The sequence below is a fragment of the Lytechinus pictus genome, chromosome 5 (assembly GCF_037042905.1).
Source record: "Lytechinus pictus isolate F3 Inbred chromosome 5, Lp3.0, whole genome shotgun sequence".
NCBI lineage: Eukaryota > Metazoa > Echinodermata > Echinoidea > Temnopleuroida > Toxopneustidae > Lytechinus > Lytechinus pictus.
Genome location: NC_087249.1, coordinates 7,421,420 through 7,448,236, shown reverse-complemented (window position 1 = coordinate 7,448,236; position 26,817 = coordinate 7,421,420). Strand labels below are relative to the sequence as shown.

General features: G+C 36.1%; 1 protein-coding gene across 1 annotated transcript; it reads left to right on the top strand.

The window, feature by feature from the left end:
* Window positions 1-687: 687 nt before the first annotated feature.
* On the top strand, window positions 688-26,817 carry LOC129261868 (amiloride-sensitive sodium channel subunit gamma-like). The gene is made up of 10 exons (XM_054899897.2): window positions 688-1,059; window positions 1,495-2,616; window positions 3,155-3,264; window positions 11,707-11,870; window positions 18,466-18,664; window positions 19,398-19,470; window positions 22,835-22,892; window positions 24,392-24,459; window positions 25,567-25,642; window positions 26,256-26,817. Exons 1-10 carry the CDS (start codon window positions 1,052-1,054, stop codon window positions 26,418-26,420), a joined length of 2,043 nt encoding a protein of 680 aa, XP_054755872.2. The 5' UTR covers window positions 688-1,051; the 3' UTR covers window positions 26,421-26,817.

Genomic DNA, 26,817 nt, shown 5'->3' with positions numbered 1-26,817 from the left:
GTTACATATTTCAACAATTAAAAATGCGAGCGCGAAAATAATGAAAGTTCGATTTCCGAGGTGAAATATGTTTTGTATATTGACTTCCAAACTTGATATTTGATCTCCATATTGAACAAGATATGTAAATCACCTAACAGGCAATGCGAGCGCGAAGCGCGAGCGAAAATTTTATATAGTGGCACGAACGATTATTTTTATTTTCCAAGTCTTCCCCTCATCTTATTTTATGCACTCGTCGTCCTTCTCTTCTTTTTCTCCTCTCTTTTCCCTCCTTTTTTCCTCTTTTCCTTTTTTCTTTCCCTTTTTTTCTTTTTTTGCTCCGCCAATAGGGGGGGGGGGGGGCCCTCGGCCCCCCTGGATCCGCCTATGGGGACAAGGGCGGGAAAATTTGACAAGCAAAAAAAAAGGTTATTATCCCAAAGGTACGGTCATCTCGTCTAAACTCGTCCCAAAATACATGTTTTATTTCGATTTAGAATGATGTATTTCTTACCATCATAAAAGACAAAAATAGTAGGGGGGACATTTGATATTGTGTCCCCCCTACTATTTTGAGTAGGGGGGACACGTCCCCCTGTCCCCCCTGGGACTTCCGCCCATGGTCGTGCTATAGCATTTTTCATGCAATTTTGATTAGAAAGTCCTCCAGTATTTTTTTTTTCAATTTCAGTTCACATAATCATTATATCAATATAACGGAACAAAACGCCCACGTCAGATCGTAGATGTGAGATGCTTTTATTCGCCCGTCATTGAACGGCATCAGTGGAACGGAAAAAAATGGTATCTCTGCTTACCGCCTCTCATTATCATCATCATCATCACATTTTTCATTGGACAAGCGCCGTGTAGACAAGCACATTCTCTTTGGAGTTGACCCATGCAGCCGCGGCTTACGTCTTCATCACAACAAATGATTAAGGAACAAAATACAGCAGAATTTTGAGCTTCTTAACATTCTTTTGGGTAAAAATAACGTTAAAAGGGTAAAATACGAGTACTTTGTATACAATCATTGTATTTCTTCTATATCGTCATATCGACCAGCATGGATATGTAAGTATTTAGTGCTATAAAAGAAAAGAAAATGTTTAAATATCTGATGACAATAAACGGCTGATACATTTGGACAACATTGTCCAGCGTTTTTTCCTTGTAATATTGATTACAAATCGTTTTTTTTCCCAAGAAGTTCTCCATCGCCATAAAAGTGCAATGTTGTGATGTCTGCTTTCCTTTAACATTCGAGCATTATGGTTATTATCATTACATCTATTAGCATTGTAATAACTGAATTATTATTATCATCGTTATCACAATAAAGATTATTTGTTATTATTTTCATCATTACTATCATTCTTTTATTATTTATATTAGCATTATTATTTTATTGATCTTGTCGTTGTCGTCACCGTTTTAGTTATTATCATACCTTGGTATCCTGCATAATAAAATAAACTCTTGTAATTTATTCCTTTTGGTCAACTACAGGGCATCTAAAACAAATTCATTCTTTCCTCCGGAATATCACGACATACATCCAAAAAAGCCCGAATCCGTCAGTGCAGTACTGACTGATTACAGTGGCGTAACTACTGCCCATGGGGTACCCCGCATCATCACCTCAAAGTCCGTGCTGTCCAAACTCTTCTGGGCTTGTGTCACCCTGGTCGCCCTTGCAGCGTTCCTTTGGCAAGGAAGCCTACTGCTCTTTGACTTCAGAGGACATCCTTACACGACGCAGATCGACGTGGTCACCCGGACGGAAGTACGCTTTCCTGCAGTCACCGTGTGCAACATGAATAAGATGAGACGCTCGGCCATGGTTGGCACCCGATTCGAAAGCCTGATCGAAGCCGATGGCGGCGTTGGGGGAGGAGACATGGACTACAGTTGGTGGTTCGACTGGTCATCGGAATGGTGGCTGAAGTACGAGGAATCATTCAGCTCTAGTAGTAGTGAGGAGTCTGGACCGAGCGATCTAGGATCAGATATCTTTGGCACAGACCAATCTGGTGACATGAGTGGAGACTCGGAAACGGACGGCACAACTAGTTCTGTCCCTGAGACAACATTTTCTGAGTTTCCCGATATAAGCAGCGAAAACAACCAGTCCTCGACATCAGCAAATCAAAATCAGTCATCACAATCTGATGTGGACACTGCTTCTGAAACATCCGACGGGTTCCAACCTTCTATCGACGAGGAATCGTCAGCACCGGACGAGGGTCCACAGGTAAGAAAGAAAAGATCGGGTCTCCGGCTCATCCCTGATCCCATCACGGGTAAACTGGATCAACGACGACGACACATTCGCCGAAAGCGACAAACTGGCATATACCCGTCGTCGATGGGATCGTCTGAGGAAGCCGAAAAGTACGACTGGTGGGAATCGGGCTGGGAGACCAATATGTTCGACTACCAGGAGTACGACTGGGACGGTGTGACCAATGACAATGACTGGCAAGGGTTCTACCGGCAATCCACGGCAGATGACTTCAGCGACCTTCTGGATGTCATCAACCCAACAAGACAAGAACTGGAGGATATGGGCCACCAGGCAGAAGACTTCATACTTCAATGTACCTTCGACAGACGCCCTTGTAATTACACGTAAGAACATTATCTTCCTTCATTGTGTCGTTTCACCCTCTAGCCTTTTTTTCGATTGCTCCTGCAGATCTATACAACCTAGTTTTGCCAAGGTTGATAATGTGGTTAATCCTAAAGAACTTGTTGCCCTTTTACAGTTTTAAGAGTTGATGGGGGGGGGGGTAAATCCGGGCAATGATGGATACAAATAGGAAGGGGATTGAGAGGTATGAAAATAAATTGTGAGAAATAGAGAGACAGAGACAGTTTCCCGAACAAAAATAATGATTTGGCAATGATGGATGAAGTTATGATATCCAAAGAGGAGTGCCTGAATGATGCTCATGCTGATCAGATGATAATCATGAAGTTTTATGCAGGCACATCGACTGAACGGCTGCATATGCACCGACTGAAATGGAATAGGTCCTACTTAGTGAATATCACTTTGATTAAGAAGAGCAGTAGTGACTGAAACCAGGGCATTTAAACGCCATATTACAGCAGCTTTCTCATTATAAGTATCATAAAAGCGATATTTTGTCTGATGAATTTTCAGGAATTTTCGCCAGTTCCAGAACAAATACTATGGTAACTGCTTTACCTTCAATCAAGAGGTCGGAAACAGTAGCACCGTCCGTAGCACTGGACAGACAGGAGCGCAGTACGGTAAGAATCAAGACAATGGCCCGTATTCTGAACTCAGGTTTAAATTAAACCCTGGTTTAAAGTTGTGGTTTAACTATGGATAGCCAATTGGGGCACAAATACTTAACAGTACACATCCAATTTATTAACTCATTTGACACTCAAATTGTTCATAATTGTCTGGGAATGAGTACTGAAGTATTTTCTTTTTTATGAAAGCAACAGGAAACAAAATAGTAAACATAAGAGAAACAGAATTGTTTAATTTTTGGCTCCCGACCATGTAGACCGTGGTCTAAGTTAAACTTGACTTCAGAATACGGGCCAATGAATTTAATCATTATCAGAACTTAAATTTCTACAAATTATAGATTACAAATATTATACATGAATATTTTTTAATATAATTATCTCCCATGAAAGTTTACGCTATAGAAAGTCATTCAAATCATTACTCTGAGCCTATTTTTATACCATGCATATTCCATAATCATGATAATTAGGGGCGGTAATTTACTAACTAGGGGGAGACTGCCTCCGGTGTTCAAGTGTTGAAAAGGGGAAGCGAGACACATATATGTGTATTAAACGAGAGTGTATGCTGTTCGTTATGTGATATTAAATGCTTTAAATGCTGGATTCCGTATATGAAGATAATTATTAAATCTCCATACAGAATCCAGCAGTTAAAGGGCAAATCTACCACAACAAGAAAAGTTGATTGAAAAGTCAAACATGTTTAACGCTGAAAATTTTATCAAAATCAGATGTCAATTAAAAAAGTTACTTCATTTTAATATTTGTTCTAATTTCATCAAACAGTTATATCCCGGACGACATGCAAAATAATGAGGGAACCGATTTTATTATTAAATATATTCTAATTTTCGCTCGTTATAATGTGATCCAAAGTTTTATTCCTCCCTGAATATGTGGGATTGCCATTGCTGTAACCTATTGTGATTTGAGTGAAAGTCTTGGTTTGCTGCAAAAAAATGAAATATTGTATAATTCATACAACAAATACAAAATAAATAGTGACTTGGTGGCATCATCGACACTCTCATTTGCATATCTATATGATGTTTATTACCGTTTTGTGAAAAATTAGTGGAATTTAAATATATATTTTTGACTTTTTGCCTATTTGTGAACAACATGAACAACGACTTTCAAAGTTGACCTCGCACTCCGATAATTCCGGTCACCACTACTTTATACGCATATTTATTTTTTATTGCTAATTGATATCTCAAGGTGATTTTTAGATGAAGAGAAATGGAGAAGAAATAAAGCGTAAAATGGATAAAGCGAACGCATTCGCGTGGATTGGCCGTTAATGTGTTTGCACTAGCGGAATTGGCCTTTGCGGCAATGGCAAAAAGGTGATATGTAGTCAAACTGAATTTTGGTTAAAAAGACAACACCATGAAGACTGGATTCAATGAGAAAACTATAAGGTCTGAACATAAATCATATCATATTGCTAGGGCGGCTTTGGATTGTTTTGATTGGGGGCGGCAAAACATCATCAATTTTATTCCTCAAGTGAATGAATGATTTTGTGGCGATAAAAATTTTTCAACGCTCTATTTATGCATTTCTTTCTCATTTCTCCCTTTTCTATTCTTTTTCTTTAATTCTCTTTTCCTTTTCATCTGCATCTCACTTCTTAAAAAAGACATTAGGAGGCGGCCTTTCCTCCTCCCCCCCCCCAATGGTACCGTCTCTGTCATGTTGAGTGTCCAAGTATAAAATTAGATCCAGGAGACGAGAATTTATCAACGATAACTTTACAATTTATTGGATGGTCATTTCTTTCTTTTTGTCAGTGAACTGCTATATAGCCTCCATCAGTGACCATTAAAAAAACTATATTAAGAATTTTGATTTCAACCAAAATATCTTTTCTAATTATTAACAAGCTATTTGTTCCGATCGGCAAGCCCATGATTATTATGACAACGTAAATATTATTAAGAACGAAGGTATACGTTTACAGTTAATTTGGCAACACTATTTACAAAAGTTTAAGGCAGGCCTATCATGCCTATGGGAATATGTAGGTTCACGTGCACCATTAGAGGCAGTGGCGTACCTGGGATTTTTCACAGGGGGGGGGGCAAAACCGTCCGCCAAAAAATTTGACAAGCAAAAAAAAAAAAAAAAAAGGTCTTCAATCACAAATGAAGGATTTCGTACCTAAAAAAAATTTGACAAGCAAAAAAAAAAAAAAAAAAAAAAAAAAAGGTCTTCAAGCTCGTCAGGGGGGGCAATAAAGGTCTTCAAGCTCGTCAGGGGGGGCAGAGGTATGTCCTTTGCATGGGTTGTGGCTCGTCAGGGGGGGCAGACTGCCCCCTCTGCCACCCCCCCCCCCCCCGTAGGTACGCTAGTGATTAGAGGATATTTTTAACCAATCTTTTGTAATGCTTGCCTGGGCAGAAATGCATAGATAATGAAATAATACTAAGTTTCCATTGGCAGGAATTGTGGATAAAAATTGGCGATTTAGGATGCCAGCTCAAATTTTTTTTCTCATGAAAAACAACTATTTGCAGTATCACCAAGTCAAAAGAAATTAACTTTAATTTTACACTAAAGATTTTGATAGGTGAAGCTTATAGACCACATGCATTAAGCCCATGTGGCATTACACCGCCTACTAACGAATAGGCCTAATACCATGAATACATTCATCAATTATCGAAATTAGATGGACACAATATTCTGAAAATGTTATATGGTCCTTTTCCTATTGAAAATCCATACATCGGGGACAATGTTGTAAATTTTCCTCGAACATTGTAGAAAACGTCAAGTTTATGTCCAATTTTTTTATTTATTTATTCTTTTTTTTTTTTGGGGGGGGGGGGGTAAAAATGTTTTATTACAAGGAACAGCACCAATTTTGAAATATGACATGCATGTATTAACGAGAATATTGATATATTTGAGGTCATTGTGTTTTTTTTTCAAATTGTGTTCCTTAAAGTGGGAGTTCACCCTGACAAACAGTTTTTTTTTAATAGCAGAAAAATTATTAAAAAGCATTGGCGAAGGTTTGAGGAAAATCCATCAAAGAATGAAAACAAAATATTAGACTTTTAATTACTTGATTTGGACGTCATAAGCGAGCAGCTTTCCTACATATCGTATGGTAAAAAAATCAATGAAATGTAATTTTCTCAAAAAATTGAAAAGATTTTTTTTTGTACCTTCTGGATATAAAATATACAAATCATTTCAAACGCACTCCTAAAAATGAAATGAAAAATAGGTCATCACGAACCATATAAAAAATTAAATTCATGTATTTTATATTACAAAACAGCTGCTCGTTTATGACGTCACAAATCAAAAACCTGAAATTCTAATAACTTTCTTAACATTTAATGGATTTTCCTTATACCTTCACCAATATTTTTTCATTATTTTTCCTGCTATTTTTACATCAAACCTCTATTCAGGGTGAACTTCCCCTTTAAATTTATCATTATGTTATGTATGGTGGCTTGTAACCCTTTTTAAAAACTTTGTTATATATTAATCACACACTGTAAAAACTGTGGTGTTAAAACTGACACCAATTGGTGTTAATAGAGGACCACACCCTGAGGTGTTAAAATTACACCATACAGATTGAACAAAGCACCAAAGGTGTAAATGTAACAACCAAAGATTTTGGGTGTTAAACTAACATCATAAATTTAACACCGGTGTAAAATAAGTGGTGTGGTCCTCATGCCTTACCTTGCTTAAATAATTATTCATCATCATCAAGTCTAAACGCTCACGATGGCGGTCTCTTGCATTTTCCTTTAAAACATTATTATTTTGTAAAATGTATAATACTTCTTGTTGATATTTTTTATTTTCACTGCTCATAATACGGCTATTACTATAATTTTGTAATATATTACCTTTGTATATTGTTATATTGTATATGTTGACGTTCTGATACTGATTTGAATACATAAACAAAATAAAATCAATCAATTACAGAGGTAAAGTCGATTTTGCGTCAGTAAAAATATGGACAAAAGGGCAGCACTTGTTGATAAGAATAGGTCGAACTAACCATAAACAAAAGATGGTTGAAGCGCAGAGGCCCTAAGAAATATAGTTGAAGTAAAACGTGGCTTGAAATAAAGTGTTCATGTAGCTAGTAGCAGAAACAAAAGCTAGTAAGTTGAAATACAACCCCAGGGGCCACTTCCAGTGACGAGACATACCATGCGCGACCATGTGGTCTCGAAAAGCACCCTATACAAGTATTTTCCATATTCTGAAAATGCACCCCTTAACAAGTATTGGCATGTGAAACCCTACCCTTAACAAGTATTGGAACCAAACGATACCCTTGGCAAGTATTCCCTGAATTGAAGCCCTAAACAAGTACAGCGATAATTCAATTGTCACGTACGTCGGTTTTACCTTTACCTAAAAAAATTACATCATTTGGTTTAGTACGGCCCCACCTCCCACCTCGCACAAATCGGACTCTTAACACGTACTGTTGGGGCAAAATGTACATCCTTTATAAAACATTTTAGTCTTTTTTGATATCCTCGCAAATTTGACCCTAAACACGTACTACTAGCTTTCCTAGCGAAATAGATACACTTTTTTCATTATTTTAGTGTTTTTGACACCCTTATTATACTGCAAAAGAAGGTTATCCGGATTATTTGCAATGCTCCAATACGCTCTCATATACTAATTCTTTGTTTTTCGAAAACAAGATTTTTAAAATTAAGGATTTATATTCATTTCAACTAGGTCAGTTTATGTATCAATATAATAGCAATAATTTACCTATTGTTTTTCATGACATGTTTCGTAAAAATGAGAGCATTCATAAATACCCAACCAGGCAATCAGATGAATTCCATTTACCGCTTTTCAGGACGTTCAAAGCCAAAAATACTTTCATTTATGAAGGCCCAAAATTTTGGAATTCCCTTCATAACGACTTAAAAAATTCCCCCTCTCTGTACACTTTTAAAAGAAAGTTAAAATCTTTCTTACTGAAATCATACAATCACGTCTAAAAAATACATCATCACAGATTTGTATCTATATTCACCATTCCTTTTAACTCATGCACTACTTTGCTTCTGTTTTGTCTACACTCCTCACTCTGTAGTTCATAAGCAGTTCTCACATTCATTCCCCACCCCCCTCCCCTCCCCCTCTCTATCATTCATCCGCTTTCTTTCTATAGTTTCTCTTGATCTCATTCCTGATTTTTTGCGTAATTTTCGTATTTTTTGGTTATTTGATTTTTTTTTTTATGATGTCTGCTGTTGGCAATCATGGTTTATATTTTGATTTGCATATATAAAATCAATTTCTCGTTTGTCATATTTTGAGGAGCCCACAATATACAAGCTTTGCTTTTTAGTGGATCCTCCATTTTCACAAATTATAAATCACAAATCCTTTACACATAATTATTTTGTATGTAACTTTCTTATAACATGTCTTTTTCAAGTTGATTTAATGACCTTGGTATATTTTTATGATGTTGACTTGTGTGGAGCGTTGTGGCCCAGTGGATTAGTCTCCAGACTTTGAAGCAGAAGGTCGTGGGTTCGAATCCCAGCCATGGCGTAATTTCCTTCGGCAAGAAATTTATCTACATTGTGCTGCACTCATCCCAGGTGAGGTGAATGGGAACCTGGCAGGAATTTATTCCTTGAAATGCGTGTGCGCTGTAATCTTAGTAATTACGGCTGCCAAGCTACAGCTGGGGTAATAATATCCAAGTCCTTTGGAAGCGCATAGAGACATTATTCATAATTGTGATATGCGCTATACAAGAACTGTTTATCATTATTATTATTAGTATTATGATTGTATTTATTTGATTTATATTTTGTTGAAAGTGAAATAAATGAAAAGAAATGAAAATGAAATTACGTTACGTACGTAACGTGTCCTATCTTGAAAAAGACATCCTTTTTACGTGTTTTTGCGTCGCGCATGGTATCCACTCGTCAATGTAAGTGCCCCCCCCCGGAATACAACTTAAAAGAACATTCTGGGTGCAAATGAAGCGAAATCACCCTGAATATGATTGCTCCATTTTCATGCCATTAAATTGAATGTTCTTCGAACTATTAATATTATTCATTTAAATGAGTTATAATCGTTTACTCCATTTAATTGAAGCTGCGGCAGAGTAACGATGATGGATGTCTAAATGTGATAATCGATCATTGTCCATATACCCTTCGGGTTAATCAGGGAAATTGATAAAGGTAAAAAAAAATTAGTATGCATCGAGTTTTCTCCGATGATTAAGTTATAAATTTCTCCGCCCGTACCCGAAGTCCATGAGAGATTATGAAAGCTCACTTGGAATATGAACTCCGGTAATCTGGTAATTGTGTGCATAATAATAGCTGGATAGAATAGGTAGTATTCCACAGTGTACTCGTATTCATAATGTGGAACAAAATATCAAATCTTCGCGCTGTTAATTTTGAGCGTTTTAAAAGTATGGATCTCTTTTGGCATAGTTCACTACACACTAAGAAAAACAGGGTTAACTTTGCATATTTGAAGGTCAAGTCCACCCAGAAAAATTTTGATTTGAATAAATAGACAAAAATCAAACTAGCATAAAGCTGAAAATTTCATCAAATTTGGATGTAAAATGAATGAAAGTTAGAACATTTTAAAGTTTCCCTTATTTTTCACAAAACAGTGATATGCACGACTCAATGACATGCAAATGAGACAGTCGATGATGTCCATATATCTTTTCTTATTTTTTATTGTTTGAATTATGCAATATTTCATTTTTACAGATTTGACAATAAGGACCAACTTTACTGAACCATATAGTATTTAACAATGCTAATTCCACATGTTCAGGGGGATTTGATTGTTGTTTCACTTGACAATAAGGAGAAAATTAGAATATTTCATATAATAAAATACACAAGAAATAGTGGATGACGTCATCAGTCTCCTCATTTGCATACCGACCAGGATGAGCATAATTATTAACTGTTTTGTGAAATTAAGTGAAAATTTAAAATGTCATAACTTTCTTATTTTACAGCCGATTTTGATGACATTTTCAGTGTTATGCTTGTTTTATATTTCTTTTTTTTATTCAAATATACTTTTTGTTGGGATTGACCTATAAAGGTGCAGACCAGATGTAGTATTGGGAGTACCTTTTTGGAAAGGTGTAACTTTGCACAAAATATTACTGATAAGGTGCACAATTACACCTCAAAAGTGCTACAGATGGCTCTTGCCCCACCCCCCAAAAAAAAAATCACGTCCAAGAAGAAGAAAGAAAAAGGAAAGAGAGAAGGGTAAAATATGATATAATTTTCTGAATAATATGTCAAAATCTATCACAAAATTTGATTTTTGTTATAAAAACGTCGAAATTTGTGCTCGCTCGCAAATATTCATAAATTTTACGCGATATGCGATTTCACACTCAATTTTTTTTGCCCGGTTTCATGAAGAATTGTTACAATAACAATGCACAATTTTTATAACAAGTTTATTATTTTTAGAAATCTGTTTTGACAAGTTTTATAAAACTGGTCCCTGTTTGGGATTTTCAGTATCAACCGACCGAGGGATCGCGTCAAAAATCGGCAACCCACGGTATAACCTTCGAAATTGCGTAGTTTATTTTTCGAAATATTACGTAATTCAATTGATAGTAAAGTATGGTTTTATTGGCATGATAAGGATATAATCTATATCGCAGCCAATTAGGCTGAATTGAAATAGATTTACATGTACGAACAACAATTCAATAGTAAAAAGAAAGTACAATCAAACATTATACATACCAGCCGTAATATCTAAAATGATAAAAAGATTAATACATTCGAGAAAATGTTACTTTAAGCATGGATGTAATAAAACGTTATACATCAAAATGCTAGCCTGTGCATTATACACACCCATTTTCACTACACTGTTAAAAATAATTTAAACAACGCTGTTTAATATGTGAATCGCACAGCAGTTGTTTTAACATTTTAAACAAGTGTTTAAAATCTTGATGAACAACAAAGCTTAAATTCAAATATTTAATTATCAATAATTTGATCATGGTTGTTTAAGATTTTAAACACTTGTTTAAATTGTTTAAAAATAACTACTGTGCGATTCATATACAAAACATCGTTATTTAAATTGTTTTTAACAGTGTATGGTCTAATAATTGTCTCTTCGGTAGGGCCAGGGTACCCAGAAACAATTAATTTATATGTTTTGAATTAAAAAAACAATATAATTAGGGCGTATTCACTATTTTTTTCTGTAAAAATTGTCAATCAATGTCCTGTTCTAACATGTTGAATATTATGTTTTGTAAACTTTCAATGTTTTTAGACAAATAAAAACTACCGAGATAAAAGTAAATATACCTTAATGACCTTCACATACCCAACAATCATTTTTTTTCACGCGATTGACCAGGCCTACACTTGACACTATTCACCGAGCAGCCGGAATACGTGGGGCTCTTTGCTCAGGAGGCAGGGGTTCGAGTCGCCGTTCATCCCCCGGACGTACTCCCCTTCCCCGAGGATGACGGGGTAGTTGCCTCCACAGGACAGGCCACAAACATCGGTATCAGACAGGTACGATATTTTTGTTAAATTGAATTTCATTTCATTTGATTGAGTTTATTGATTAAATTTCCATTGAAATTATACAATACCAAGACATACAAACAAGACATAGATAATTATGAGCCATAAAACAAATTAAATATAATCATAATAAACAATAGTTCTTATAAAGGAAGCTTGTATGCCTGTAAGAGCAATATCGTAGCTATAATTTTTGTACGTATAGAAACTTGCTACATGTTTTTATTATTATTATTATTTTATTTGGCATTTCAAAAAACAAAGAATACAAACAGATCAGAGACAAGATCAATCAAAATTGTACATGATACTTTGATAGAGAAAATAAGACCTGGATGAGAGTTGGAGAGGCTGCCTGGGTATGGAAAAGGCTAACTTAATAGCCACAACCCACAGGTCCTCCTCCCGAAACCTCCCAACCCCATCCAGGTCAGAAAACTAATGGTAAAAATGAAATGAAAAGAAATATGCTTGTGATTTTGGTTAGTCTGCGCTACTTTCCCTCGTTTTATACGGTCTTAATGGACAGCCTACAAGACCTGCCTAGAATTATGTGTGTGTACAGAATGCCTTCTCGCTCAGGAATTGAAATTGCAACAGCGAGTTTTATATGCGCTATAGTCTTGTGTGGATACCCACTTGTTGATAAAAGTTTCAATCAGGGTCTCTGTCTGCAAACTAAACGTTTGATCAGCAGTTAAAAGATAAGTTGATAAGCTGTACTTTTTCTAATGTAAACTAATAATGTTTATGCTGCTTTTTTATTATTTATTTTTATTTTTTCAAATTACTTGTATTGTTTATATGTGATTTGTTACACAAAATCATGAAAACTCAATAAAACCTTTTTGTTTTTAGAGATAAAGAATGATGGAATACATACATGTTAGAATCGTTCAAAATGTACTTTAAAAAGGGAAAAACTTCCATCGGTTATAATGGCAAAAGTATTACAAAATAACAAAGGAGTTCTACAACCCCAATCCTCCCCCCCCCCTCTTTTAATTGATTAAGTGTTTACATATTGATAGCTTTTTATAGTAATTGCCCTTTTGATCTCCGCTTGAATAAAGATAATAAAAAAAGAGTTTATAATATCCACTCACAAATGTCAGGATCCACGTTGCGAATTGATTGATGTGCTGCGGCTGAGTACGTGTAATCGGATTAATAAAATAATTGATCCAATGAAAATTGAATGAACTTCTCGAATGACGGGAATGAAGATAGCAATTTAGGGCGATTCCATGCTAGAAAAATAAGCCATTTTCGCAACATTCAGTTTTTCAACCTACTGTCCAAACAAACGAGGAACTTCGATTTGCTTTGTGGTAATAATAAAGTACTATATACTGGAGACTAGAAATTGTTGTCGAGATGTCCCGTACGGCACGTATGGAATCGCCCTTCAGTGTAAACATGGAATGAAAATATGTATAATAGGTATAATATTATGTAATTATTGAATATTCAATTCATAATTATTAATTGATCAGCATTATGATTGCATTAGGAACTGCAGAGCATGGAGAGTGGAAATTTGCTTGGGGGAAAAAGATAACGACGATATGTTAGCATAATGGGTGATTTCAAGTCCGGTGTTAGCCTTGGTGTTGTTGTTGGTGTTGAAATTTGGATTGCTTCCCTTGCTCCAAAACTTATTCAGATTTTGTAAAACTGATCTAGACCACATTATTGACTTCTCAACAACTACAGGGTGACTTTTCGGGACCATCTTCATTTTGTGTTTGGTGTATAATCGTGTAAAAATTAACCTAACACCAACACCAAAAGGTCAACACTGAAGTTGAAATCACCCAATGGTTTACTATGTATTTGACCGCTTCCGCAAAGAAGGGCGCGTTCTGGGGCCCGTAGCACAAAACTTAGCAATGATCGTAGAACATTTTTCTACGATTGATTCCATTGACTACATGAACAAACAATCGTGAAAATCAAGCATACGATCAATCGTTAACCTTTGTGTGACGGACCCAGATTATCATTATTTTGTTCAGTAGTATTTTGCACAGATGCAATGTTGGGCCGCGGAACGAATTTGAAAGTGGAGACTGGGCTGGAAGGTGGGTAGGGGGGGGGTGGGGTTGGACCGAAGAAATAAGCAAATTGTAGAGAGCGCAAAACCCATGTGCACGTTTAATAATATGTCGTCTTCCCAAATTCTCTCCTGTCACCCCATTATTGCGAGAATTACACTGGTTACCTGTCCGGCAAAAAAAATCACATTTAAGATCTCAACCTGGTCAGGCCCCAAGTTATATCTCAGATCTCTTGACATTAAAATCCCGATCTCATGACCATCACCTTCGTAGCTCACAAGATACGCTCACACTTTAAGTACCCCCACACAAGACTAAAGCAACACTATAGGAGATAGGTAATTTATCACATCAGCCTCACAACTATGGAACAAACTTCCCCTCGACATTAGGAATTCAATTCAATTCAATTTATTTATTCAACCATCATCAGGTACAAACAATTACATAAATACATACAAATATAGATAATTATATAACAATAAAATGATGGTTTGGTGAATTCAACAACGTTACATAATTTCAAATTAAAATTAAAAACCTCTCTATTCCAATAGTATGTACAGCATCTTGGAAGCTCTTACAGCGCAATAGACTATATAGAAATAGTCTTTGCGCTATATAAATGCGTATTATTATTATTCTATTTACATGAATACACGTCAATCACAATTTGATGGTCACTTTTACATTTGTACATGGTACACTGTGGTTACTGAAAAAAAGTGGGGGTGTTGCCCGTCACCCCCGATTCATCGGGCCTTGTTATAACTCATTTTCGTACCAAATTGTAATAGTATCATTTTATAACATTTTGACTCATGATTTTAAGTTAACATTAATACTATCTAAAGAAATATCAATATATCGAAAATTCTTTCCCCTGGTGGTTAAAGATGCTAGGCATTCCATCTACACTACACACATTACCAGACAGTGTTCGCTGTGGGAGATTTTTTTTTTCAAATGGAAGTTTTATTTTATTTTATTTGCATAATAAACGCTAAATCATTATTTTCCCTGCGTTTCTCTTTAAGATTTAGCCATTTTCATTTTGTTCTTCGTAAGGGGTAAGGGGCATGTGTCCAACATGGCCCTGGGAAGCGGGGTGCTGGGGCGCTGAAGCACCCCCAAGATTTGTCTGGGGATGCTGTGTGTTATACACCATAGGTAGCGCCCCCTGAAAATCAGTAAAGAGTAGAATTACAAAAATCACTATTTTGGAGTGAAAACTAATCAGAATAAAAAGATTTTAGACTAATTGTCGAATTATATTAAATTAAAGAGTAGACCACATGAATTACGCCCACGTGGTATTACACCATGACTTGTGAGAAATAAAACAACTGATTTCAAATCAATTTATTATAAACCTCCAACTATCGATCGTGAGCGATAGAATGATATTACAATTCATATCGAATAGGCCTATAATACATTCATCTATTATCAATTATCGAAATTAGATGGACACAGTATTCTGAAAATGTTATATGGTCTTTTTCCTATTGAAAATCCAATACAAAGGGAACAATGTTGTAAATTCTCATCGTACAATCAACCTAATTGATAAAAGTATTCGTAAAAAGGACTAATCCAATCATTATTTGCTGTCAATAATGCTTCATCCATGCAGTCCTGAAGAGCACAACTCAAGCCGCGTAATTAATTAACTCAACACTAATCAAATTGCAATTTATGATTCAAGTAAAATTCAATTACTTTTTCCGTCACATAGTGATCTCACGTGGACATAAAGCACTGGAAAGGAATTATTTAAAAACATAAGGAGGTTACTGCCAATCACCCACAGTGTACTTTTTATGGAAACATTAAAAAAATATATAACGAGACGTTTCTATTTCATAATTTCGTTTCAGGTAAAATTAAATAATGAATAAAGCTACGTTTGGGTATACATTATCAGAACAGAGAGATTATGAAGGAGCTGCGCAGGGGCGGACTTTGCTCCATTTTTTCCTTAAAAATAGATTTTGACAAACAAACGGCAACCAAAAAGATATAAAAAGGCCGGCTTCCGCATCCCTGGAGTTACATGCTCTGTCTTTTTGAGATTTCTTGTAAAGTCCTCAGCCCATTGGATATGCGGCTGTGTATAGGTAATATGAATCCTTAGCGGACAAAAATCAGTCCAAAATAGGAACTCTATTCCTATTCTTATTCCATATCCGACGGAACTCTGTCCCGAAATGATGTTGATATTGCACAAAGAATCATTTTACCTTCCTCTTTTCATCGATTTTCTGTAGGGTGCCGGGGCAATTTGGAGAATAAGTAATGATGGTATTCCATACCTCCAAAGACCTTTGACACGACCATTCATGAAATTCTGCTTTATTTATAAGTTACCCAATTATGATGTGTGTGGTAATACGCTCTAGCTGAGTAATAGTGGCAAGCACATTTTTTTTCATGTAGGCCTACACTCTTTAAGGTTCCATGATTTTTTTCCGGCGACAATTGCTCTGATGGAAAATCTGCACGTTAGGCCTAACATAAAACTGTAACCTTAACCCTGTGGATTAAATAAACCTTAAAACTTATCTTTTCATTATTCTGTACAAAAAAAACTCTATTACAATCCTAAATCTAACCCTATGCCCTCTGAGATATTAAGACCGGAGCAAATGTCGCAGGAGCAAATGTCGTGTCACCCTCTTGAAATACCGACAATTGTCATGTTTTGGCATTTCTTTATCGATTCATTAATTGTTTTTTTTTTTCTGGGAGTGTATGGTGTGTGGAAGGAAACAAATATCCATTTATATGTATATCCAAGGAAGGAAGAAACGTTGTAATCTGGTCATTTGCCTGTGTCGGGGTATATGTGCAATCATTTGAATTTATGTAATGCCCTGGAAGTCACATGTTGTTTTCTCTATCTTTCTCTCTCACCCCCCCCCCCCTCTCTCTCTCTCCCACCAGCCCCCACCCTCTCTCTCTCTCCCCTCTCTCTTTTACTCTCCCCCTTTCTCATTCCTCTCTCACTTCTATTTTTTATTTCACCTTTGTATGTACTATCTCTCCCTTCTTTTATTTCCACCTCTCTTTTCTCAACTGCTTTAGTTCTCGTTTTTCTTCTACATTGTCTTTGATTTCGAATCGCTGTATCATTTAGCCGTGTGTGATTTATGTATCATATTGAATCTTTTAATGTATAATGTTCTTGTATAATTCATTTGTGGAATAGGTGAAATTAATTCAAATTCTAATTCTTCAACTTCAACATCCATTCGAATTAAGTAGGCTATCGGCCATTATTCCAGCGATTTCCAGTCCATGTTAAATGTATCATTGTTGGCATGTCGGTAATTTCAACATCTCAAGGTCTTTTTCTTTTTAGGGGGGGGTGGAGAACGAGAGTGATTCGTAGAATAAGTCATAGAAATATTCATCCCGAAACGCAAATATATTTCTATACATCACTCATTACGATAAAAGCATTTCATTTCATTAACTCAATTAGATGAAGCACATGATCGTACTTATATGAATATGATACGAATAGACATGAATTAATGAAAATTTAATGAAAAAATAATAATTGCAATCAATATCCATTTAAAACAATAAAAATATATAAAGTGTGCATGTGCGGCACTACAGAGGGAAAAGGGTGCCCCTATGATTTTTCAATCAGTGAAAGAAAGGGGGGAATAAAAAAATAAAGAGGGACAGGAGGGGGGGGGGTGAGAAGGGAGGGGAGGTTTGGGCCGTATAACCCTATATACAATACCCTTACGATTCAATTAAAAACAAATTTCGATGTCACTGTTAATTGGTCGTCTTTCCCTTCTAAATATTCAATGCTGCCTCAGAAAGTGTATAAAATTTTGGTATCAATGGTTATATAGGCTTACTCGTCGCATATTGACTCACATCATTTTAAGAGAGGAGCGCCCCCCCCCCCCCCCCCCATCGTTATTAAAAGTGGCGAGAAATATCAAGGAATCGCCACATATTAATAATGGGTCTCTTTAGTGTATTTTAGCCATTATTTCGCAGGCGATTTCTATAACGCAGATAATCTTTTGTCAAAAGCCCTTCATACACTGTAAAAATGCTGTTTAAAATTTTAAGCACGTTATTTAAGCCCATCACTCTTAACAACTTTTGTTTAAATTTTTTTTAACAAGATGCTTAAAAAGTTTTGAAAATTACAGAAAAAGAGTTTAAACAACCTATTGCTAGAGTGAGAGGCTTAAACAATGTGCTATTTGTGTAAAGAAGCAGCCTTTGTCGAAAATCGGAGAATCAAACAGCAGTGTCGTCCTGGGACTCTGGACAAACGACATATTGGTCCGAATCTTAAGACGATGCGCTGTCCCAGTCCACCAACTTTCGACAAAGACCTCTAATCTGTCCATTGTGATTTGACGAGCATTTTCAATAGATTCTGAACGTTGCAGAAAGCGTCTGCGAAGTGGATGGTATAAATACGCTAATGTTGGAAAAGATCCAACAAAAAACCTGACATTGTTGTATAATTCACTTTTTTTCAGTCATACTTTGAGCGGCTATCGGATCCGCACGGTAATTGTACGGATGGGACTCAGACGAATTTCACATCAGAAGAATACGCCTACACGACCCGGGCTTGTGTCAAGTCTTGTGTTCAGCAGCATCTATTCAACAAGTGCGGGTGTGTGACCGATATCATGATGAACGACACGATCTGTAGCCCCCGAAACAAGACCGAACGTACGTTTCCTTTGATTTTTGTGTAATTTCAAAGGCAAATTACACGAGGCACTATAAGAAATTTGAAAATACATATCTACCCGGTTATATGTCCGGATGGGTTGTTTGACCGGACAAGATGGCTATAACTTTGCGATCAACATTTAATAAACCAATTGAAAGTATTATCAGACATAGTAGAAGAGGGAATATATTTATATTTGCTATTTAATGCACAATTCTTGAGAAAAAGCTGGATTTTGATTTTTTTTATCTGCGTAAGTGTCCGGACATCTGACCCCCATCGTATGATTGCAATGCAGCCATTCTTCCAAAATGAATGAATCGTCCATTTCTGATGGTAGATATGGAACGAAATGGGACAAACATCCAACATACTGTCAGTGATAGCTCTAATTATAATTTTCTGTTTCCCATATTTCATGCAGTCTATATTCAAATCAGTAAATCGTCTAATGATCCCAAAAAGGGGGTTTATACTTTGCGTATACCTTCTTCTACGTTCATTCCTATATACTTCCACCGACCTCTCCATCCCTCCCTCCTTCTTTTTTCATCATTTGTCTTTTCACATCCACTTCATTTCCTCTTCCCTCTCTATCGCTTTCTCCACCATTTCCATTTTTTCCACCTCCACTTCGACCATCTTTCTTTTTGTTTTAAACTATTAATTTAATTCACTATGTCACTTAGTTGGATTTGAACTTAAATCGAATTATTTTTTATTTTTCAGAGGTGTGTCGCCAGGCTATTGAGCAATTCTTTCACGAAGGCAAACTTGAATGTATCTGTCCTATTGCCTGCGAGTAAGTAAAAGTCTATAGATGTTTTTTTTTTTAATTCTATGCTCTATAAATGTTGTTTTAATTCAACGTCATATTGTTTTAAAATGTAAAGCCACTTGCTATAACCTAGGGGGTTTGGGGCGTTTGATCGAACCCGCTAAAATTGTCAAAAGCAAGAGCGAATAGGGGAAGAAAAGGAGAAAAAGAGAAAAGAGAAAGAATCGAACCCCTCGAAAAAACTCGGTTTGTTATATTTCGGAGTATATCCTTCCACATTACAATTACTTTTTTCAATGAGCATTACGAGATGCTGTTATTAATTCATGGCATTCTCATAAAATGTTTCCACGTAAAGAATATTTACTTTCTCCGGTATATGATATAAGCAGTCTGGATGGTAGGCCTACCACAAGTGGAGGGAGAGGGAACGAGCCCACCTCCCATGAATTTTCCATTAGTGCCAGGGGCGGCTCCACGATTTTTAAAGGGGGAGGGGACATTTATTTATAAAAAAAAAAACAAGCCCCCCCCCCCCAAAAAAAAAAAAAGGCACTTCCGATTAATGGTGATTTATGTCAAGAAAAAAAGAGTCACCACTTGCAAATGTACGACATATTCCCCTAACAAATATTTGTTATGGCTCTCAAATTGGGGGAGGGGGCAATGGCCAGATTTACCCTTGCCTGGATCCCCAGTGATTAGGGCCTACATGTATTGTTAAGAAATAGATGAAAAAATGAATGAGAGAAAAGGAATTAAAATATTAGAAATGGAAGAAAGAGTAGGCCTATCATCTGGGTCGTGTAAGTAAGTAGACTTCCTCAGTTATTTAATTGAAAAAGGAAAGCATGCCTGACTTCAACTAAGGGTTGCCTTTATTGCCCCCCCCCCCTTGAATAACCCATCCCGACCCTGCGTGTGATTTCATATTTCGTGTCAATATATAGAGAGCTTTTAACATGTTTAATGGGCCTTCTCTCCTCCACCCTACCCTACCCTGCCCCCCTTGTAATATTACACTGTCCCACCATGTTAATTTTATATTCCGTGTATCGAGAGCTTTTGAATTATTGCATGCCACCTTTAATATACGCAATGTTTTCGTCGTGTTAATTGCACGCGCGCAGCAATTATTTTGTCTTGAGCTGGCTTGGGCAAATCGATCAATCTGCCTGTTAGTATGACGTAACATTTCCATCTGATCAAATGTTTTAGGATGCATAATGAATGTTCTATCTGAAAATAAATGTCTGAATAAACAAGCACGTACTCTTTTCGGTCAAGTATTTACCAAATAAGGGAAATGGTTCTAAAATCCAAAATTGATCATTGTAGACACATGCATAATGATCATGATGATGATGGCCAACCATTTCGACAAGGTTTTCTGCTTTTAAAACATTGAACCTCTATACTGTTGAAAATTTATGTCGCAATTAGCTATCCATATTCAAACCACAACTTTAGGGGGCCGTTTCATAAAGCTGTTCGTATGTTAAGAGTGACTTTAAGAACGACTGGTAAACCATCGCCAATGAATATACCATTTACAACAAGAAGGGATCACCAGTCGATCTTAAAGTCGCTCTTAACTTATGAACAGCTTTATGAAATACCCACCAGAGTTTGAATTATAAAACCTGAGTTCAGAATACGGGCCAATGCATCTATTCACTCCTACTGTAAACAAGGCACGGTTGTGTTGTATTTTACATCCCACTCGAGGATCTTTGAGTGTAATTCCTCAACGCGTGCATTACTTTCCTTTCATTATCATGATTATAACGATTATCATACCCAGTCGGTGGTTCGGGGTAAATAAAATTCTCGCCCCAATTATCATTTCATTACTAGATTGGCTATATTCTCACCGTGCTTGACTGACTATTAGTCACGAATCTTATTGATAGCTAAATATACAGTATATAATATACTTACAGCCCAATTGCTAGCTATGGCAACAGTGCCGCTCTCATATTAGTTCATTAATCTAGAGTGCATATTTGTGTTAGATTTTGTTTATTCACTATAATATATGAAGGCAATAATTATGTTCGCCAAAGGCCGAGTAGAATTGGGGTTTGGGTTCGTCAAAGTTAGATGAAATTCAATGTACTTGTAATTGCCTTGTAAATCCATGCAACCCCAAAACACAAAATTGTTAATCAAGCCACCACTCACACTCCCCTTGGAGTGAGATGCTCTCACTCCTTTTGGAGTAAGAGGCGTCTTTTGAGAGTGGATTTTACCTCTTTTCACTAGTGCACTCTGCATAAGGAGGGTTTCAACATGTTCAAGAAAGGACTTGTCGGACGTCTTATCCGACAAGTCCTGTTTTACCCGACAGTTGTCATAGTAACGATGCTTCTCAGCCAATCAAAAGCAAGGAAAGTTGTCAGATTAGTCTGCATGACAACTTGTCGGATGAAAATGTCGATGAAACGCTCCTCAGTTCTTTCTAAAATGACTGGTTACGTACAACCATCGACTCCGAGTGGAGAGTGATCGATTGGGACCATATCAGATCTTTGGCATTTAAACATTTCACATTGTATTGTTCGGAATGGAATACGAATTGGAAATACTCCGAAAATTCATTTTGACCAAGAATTGATCGTGGGCCCAGCAGCCCCTGTGCAGCGGCAGATCGACGTTGCTCTATCCCCTAAACATGCTAAATCGTTGAACACCGAACAGGGTAGAGCAGCAATATCCTGTTTAACGTCTTTTGGTCTGACCATAGAGAGAGAGAGATATATATATATATATATATGATATATTTATATATATATATATATATATATATATACATATATATATATATATATATATATATATATATATATATATATATATATATATCTATGGGTCTGACGCGGCCCAGGCCGGCCGGCCGGCAGGGGCTTGAACTCCCGACCTCCCGCCCGGTTTTGAGAAGGGCACTCTACCAACTGAGCCAACACACCGGTAGAGATTAGATCGGCCTAAATAAACAGAGGTACTCAAAAAGAGGGGTTCAATCCTTACAATCGACAATGATATCTGGATTACAAATCTAATATCATGAATATGGTTTGAATGTGAAGTAGAAAAAAATAATATAAATAATTTCATATTTTGAAAGTTGTGATTATATTGTTAAATGAACGCCTTAAATCATATAAATCATCGGCATTGCTCTAACGAATAAACTTAAAAAATCATTTATATTCTGAAAGATCAATGTGTATTCTTCCCTTCATGAAAGAAATAAAATAATAATTATGATAATAATAAAGAAATATGGAAACATAGATAATTTTGTTTCATAGACAGTTGATAATCACTGTGTAGTATAGGCACCGTGTAGTATCCTTTTATGTTTTTATCATCTTCATGTTTGAAGGGAAACTCTTTTTGTGACCGCCGTAACGTCGGACCTGTGGCCTTCAGAGCGATATGAGGTATGTATTATATATTAACTATCCAATAATTAAAGGACAAGTCCACCCCAACAAAAAGTTGATTTGAATAAAAAGAGAAAAATCCAACAAACAGAACACTGAAAATTTCATCAAAATCGGATGTAAAATAAGAAAGTTATGACATTTTAAAGTTTCGCTTAATTTCACAAAACAGTTATATGCACATCCTGGTCAGTATGCAAATGAGGAGACTGATGACGTCATCCACTCACTATTTCTTTTGTATATTATTATATGAAATATGAAATATTCTAATTTTCTCCTCATTGTCAAGTGAGTCAACGATTAATTCCTCCTGAACATGTGAAATTAGGATTGTTTAATACTATTTGGTTCAGTCAAGGGGTTGAACCTCATTGTCAAACCTGTAAAAAATGAAATATTGTATAATTCAAACAATAAAAAACAAAAGAAATAGTGAGTGAGTTACATCATCGACTCTCTCATTTGCATGCCACTGAGTTGTGCATATCACTATAAGCGAAACTTTAAAATGCCATAACTTTCTTATTTTACATCCGATTTTGATGAAATTTTCAGTGTTCTGCTAGATTGATTTTTCTCTATTTATTCAAATAAACATTTTTCTGAGGTGGACTTGACCTTTAAACATGGGAGCGTTTCATTAGAGGACTTGTCAGACGTTTTATCCTACTAATCCCGTTTTATCCGACAGTTACCATAGTAACAGTACCTCTCAGCCAATCAAAATCAGAGAAAGATGTCAGATCTGACAACTGGTCGGATGAAAATGTTGATGAAACACCCCCCAGGAGAGCATTTTATGAAAGGATTTTATCTGACAAGTCCTGTTTTATCTGACAATTAATATAGTAACAGTACCTCTCAGCCAATCAGATTCAGGGAAAGTTGTCAGATCTGACAACATGTCGGACAAAAATGTTGATGAAACGTTCCCCTGACAACTTGTCAGACAAAGTTTCCTCACCAGGTCTTTGTGGGGTATGCCAAGAATTTGACACTATTAGGCATTACATTCTAATTTATTCAATATATCTAAAAACAATAGAGACGCATGTAATACTCTAAAAACTGAAATTGAATACCGCGAACCTTAGGCAATCATTTTTTTTAAATCTTGATTATTATGTAAATAAGCGTTTTGGTTGGATTTCCTTTTCCACGAATAATCAAACGCGTTATTTACTCTGTTTATTATGTATATAATTTGATATTTGAAATTTGTTATTTGGCGAAGGTACAGAAAGTTCAGTGGGGCGAATTTCTATATACTTACGAAAGTGATTTATAGAATCTGGAGAGATTGACAATGATTGAAGAGCGCCACCATATTCCACTACCACTAACATGACTAAGAAGATGGAAAAGATATTAAACATTACATTAACTTCTCCAAATCCAAGACTATTTCAAGATTTCTGCTCTCCATTTTACGTAAAAAACCCAAAATATTCTTGCGAATTAATTTGTTTTTTCCCCTTTTTGTTTGATATCAGACTCATCTGAAGTCACGATTGACTAATGACAAGGCGATACGTATCCTACAGGATATCGAGCAGACAAGGTAAGGGAACATTTTTTGTCTCTCCTGAATGAAGTTCGACAGAGACCTAGTGATCACTTTTCCTGTAGGTCTGTTAGTCCGTTAGTCTGTTAGTCTGTTGGTTTGTTACAACAAGAATGTTAAAGTTTTTGTTCAACTTGCTCTAATTTCTTTATTTTTGCATCACTTATGTTCACACTTGGTATATGATCCTTGGGTAATACCACATGTGTTTTTGTCTAGAATGATGGAGTCAAAGGTCATCTAGGGGCCAAAAGGTCAAATGATATGAGGTCATGTCCATTCTTTTTTTAAAGGTGTTTGTTCAACTTGCTCTAATTTCTATATTTCTGCATCAGGTATGTTCACACTTGGTGGATAATGATCCTTGGGTAATACTACATGTGTTTTTGTTGAGGATGATGGGGTCAACTGGTCAAATGATATAAGGTCATGTCCATCTTTTTTGAAGATTTTTGTTCAACTTGCTCTAATTTCTTTATTAAAATAATAATAATAATAAGGATAACAATAATAATAGTAATAATAATAATAATGATAATAATTACTCAGTTCTTGCATAGCGCGTATCACATTACGTCATCAATTATGTTCACATTTGTTACATGATTATCATCCTTGGGTAAGTGATATGAGGTCATGTCCATCCCTTTTTGAGTTTTTGTTCAACCTGCTCTAAATTTTTTGTCTGCATAAATTATGTTCACACTTGGTACATATTATGTTACTTGGGTAATATCGCAAGTGTATTGTTGAGGATGATTGGGTCAAAGGTCATCTTGGGATCAAAAGGTTATCTCGGGGTCATATTGCATTTTTTATTGATCGCGAAATCAGGTGAGACCTTTTTTTATTATTTAACAATATTTTAAATAATCTTACTCGAAAATGACTGCCTATAGAAGATTGCCTGACATGAAAGCAAAACTAATGTTGACAAGAGACCCCTTCGTGAATATCATGCACCCTGAAGGCTCATCTAAATTCGTCTAATTGTCTGATTGTCGGATTAAGTTCCAATACATCCGGAACTTTGTGTACCCATGTTGTGATAAATAGTTGCATTATTAATTGCAACGCCTTGGTGCTCTTCGATTTCGTTCACAGAAAAAATCTGGCTCGAGTACGGATATACTTTGAGGAACTCAATTATGAACAGATGATCCAGAAACCGAAATATACGGTACGTATGCCTAAATAAAGTAGAAGAAGAAGAAGTAGGAGAAGAAGGAGGAGGAGGAGAAGGAGAAGAAAAAGAAGAAGTAGAAGAAGAAGAAGGAGAAAAGGGAGAAGAAGAAGAAGAAGAAGAGGGGGAATAAAAAGACGGAAGGTGGAATTAAAGGCGCTGAGTTGAGGAATATTGCGAGCTTTGCTATTTAGGAATTTGGTGAAGGATAACAAGTGAAAATATTTCAAAAATAAGTAAAAGGAGGAAAAATGACCAGAAGTTACCTTCAGGACTATTCTCTTATGCTCAAAATGATGAGGTACATCTGACTTTTCCCCCTTTTTTACGGGGGGGGGGGGTAGTATCACTATTTACGTGGATAACACGCTTCATAACATTTCATATGTAAAGCATGTAAACATATTTAAGTGTGCATATTTTTTTCTTTTGAGGAGCTTTTCCATCTTTAAATAAAGTTAATTAACTTATGACTTTAAAACAACATGATGAATGGGAGGGTCATAACGTGTGCAATCAGAAAGGGATGTCTTTGATGCATTTTGTTATATTTACATGAATGATTCGTTCATCAAATTAAATCCTATGACAAATTTCATTTCATTTATAGTTTGAGAGTCTGTTAGGTGGTATTGGAGGTCTTCTAGGTCTCTACATCGGGTTCTCCGTGATCACTATCTGCGAGGTCGGTGTCCTGGTCGTCGACCTCATCAAATACCTCTTCCGGAAGGCGTACAGTCATGATAGAGTTGTCCCCATCAATTTGAAGAACTAAGTTGACCGGTCCGTCCATCAGACGACGCTCGTCGGCGAAATATTCTTGGAGGAGAAGTTCACTTTCACACTTGTTTTTTTTCTTACAAAAAAAACCATAAAAATTCTTCAAAGAATATCGGATTCATGATTATTTCAAACTTTTGATTATGTGACGTCACAGACAAGCAGTTCCTCCATTATTATTGTGTCATATAAATGTCGCCAAATACCTTTTTATGAAAAAAATAAAAGTGATTTTATTTTTTGTGGTGGATATATATCATCAGACCCAGAAATATATAAGAAAAATATTTGTATTCCATAAAAGAATGGGAATTATGTGATTTATATTACATCTTCCATGGGTGAAGCTGGTTGCATGCATTCATTACTCTATCTTCCTTTGAAGGATGTTC

What these genes read in the sequence shown, in the direction of transcription:
- LOC129261868 (XM_054899897.2), top strand. An exon ending in ACAGACAGGAGCGCAGTACG is followed by an intron (nt 3,265 to 11,706) that starts GTAAGAATCAAG and finishes GCGATTGACCAG; the next exon opens with GCCTACACTTGACACTATTC. An exon ending in TCCAGAAACCGAAATATACG is followed by an intron (nt 25,643 to 26,255) that starts GTACGTATGCCT and finishes TTTCATTTATAG; the next exon opens with TTTGAGAGTCTGTTAGGTGG.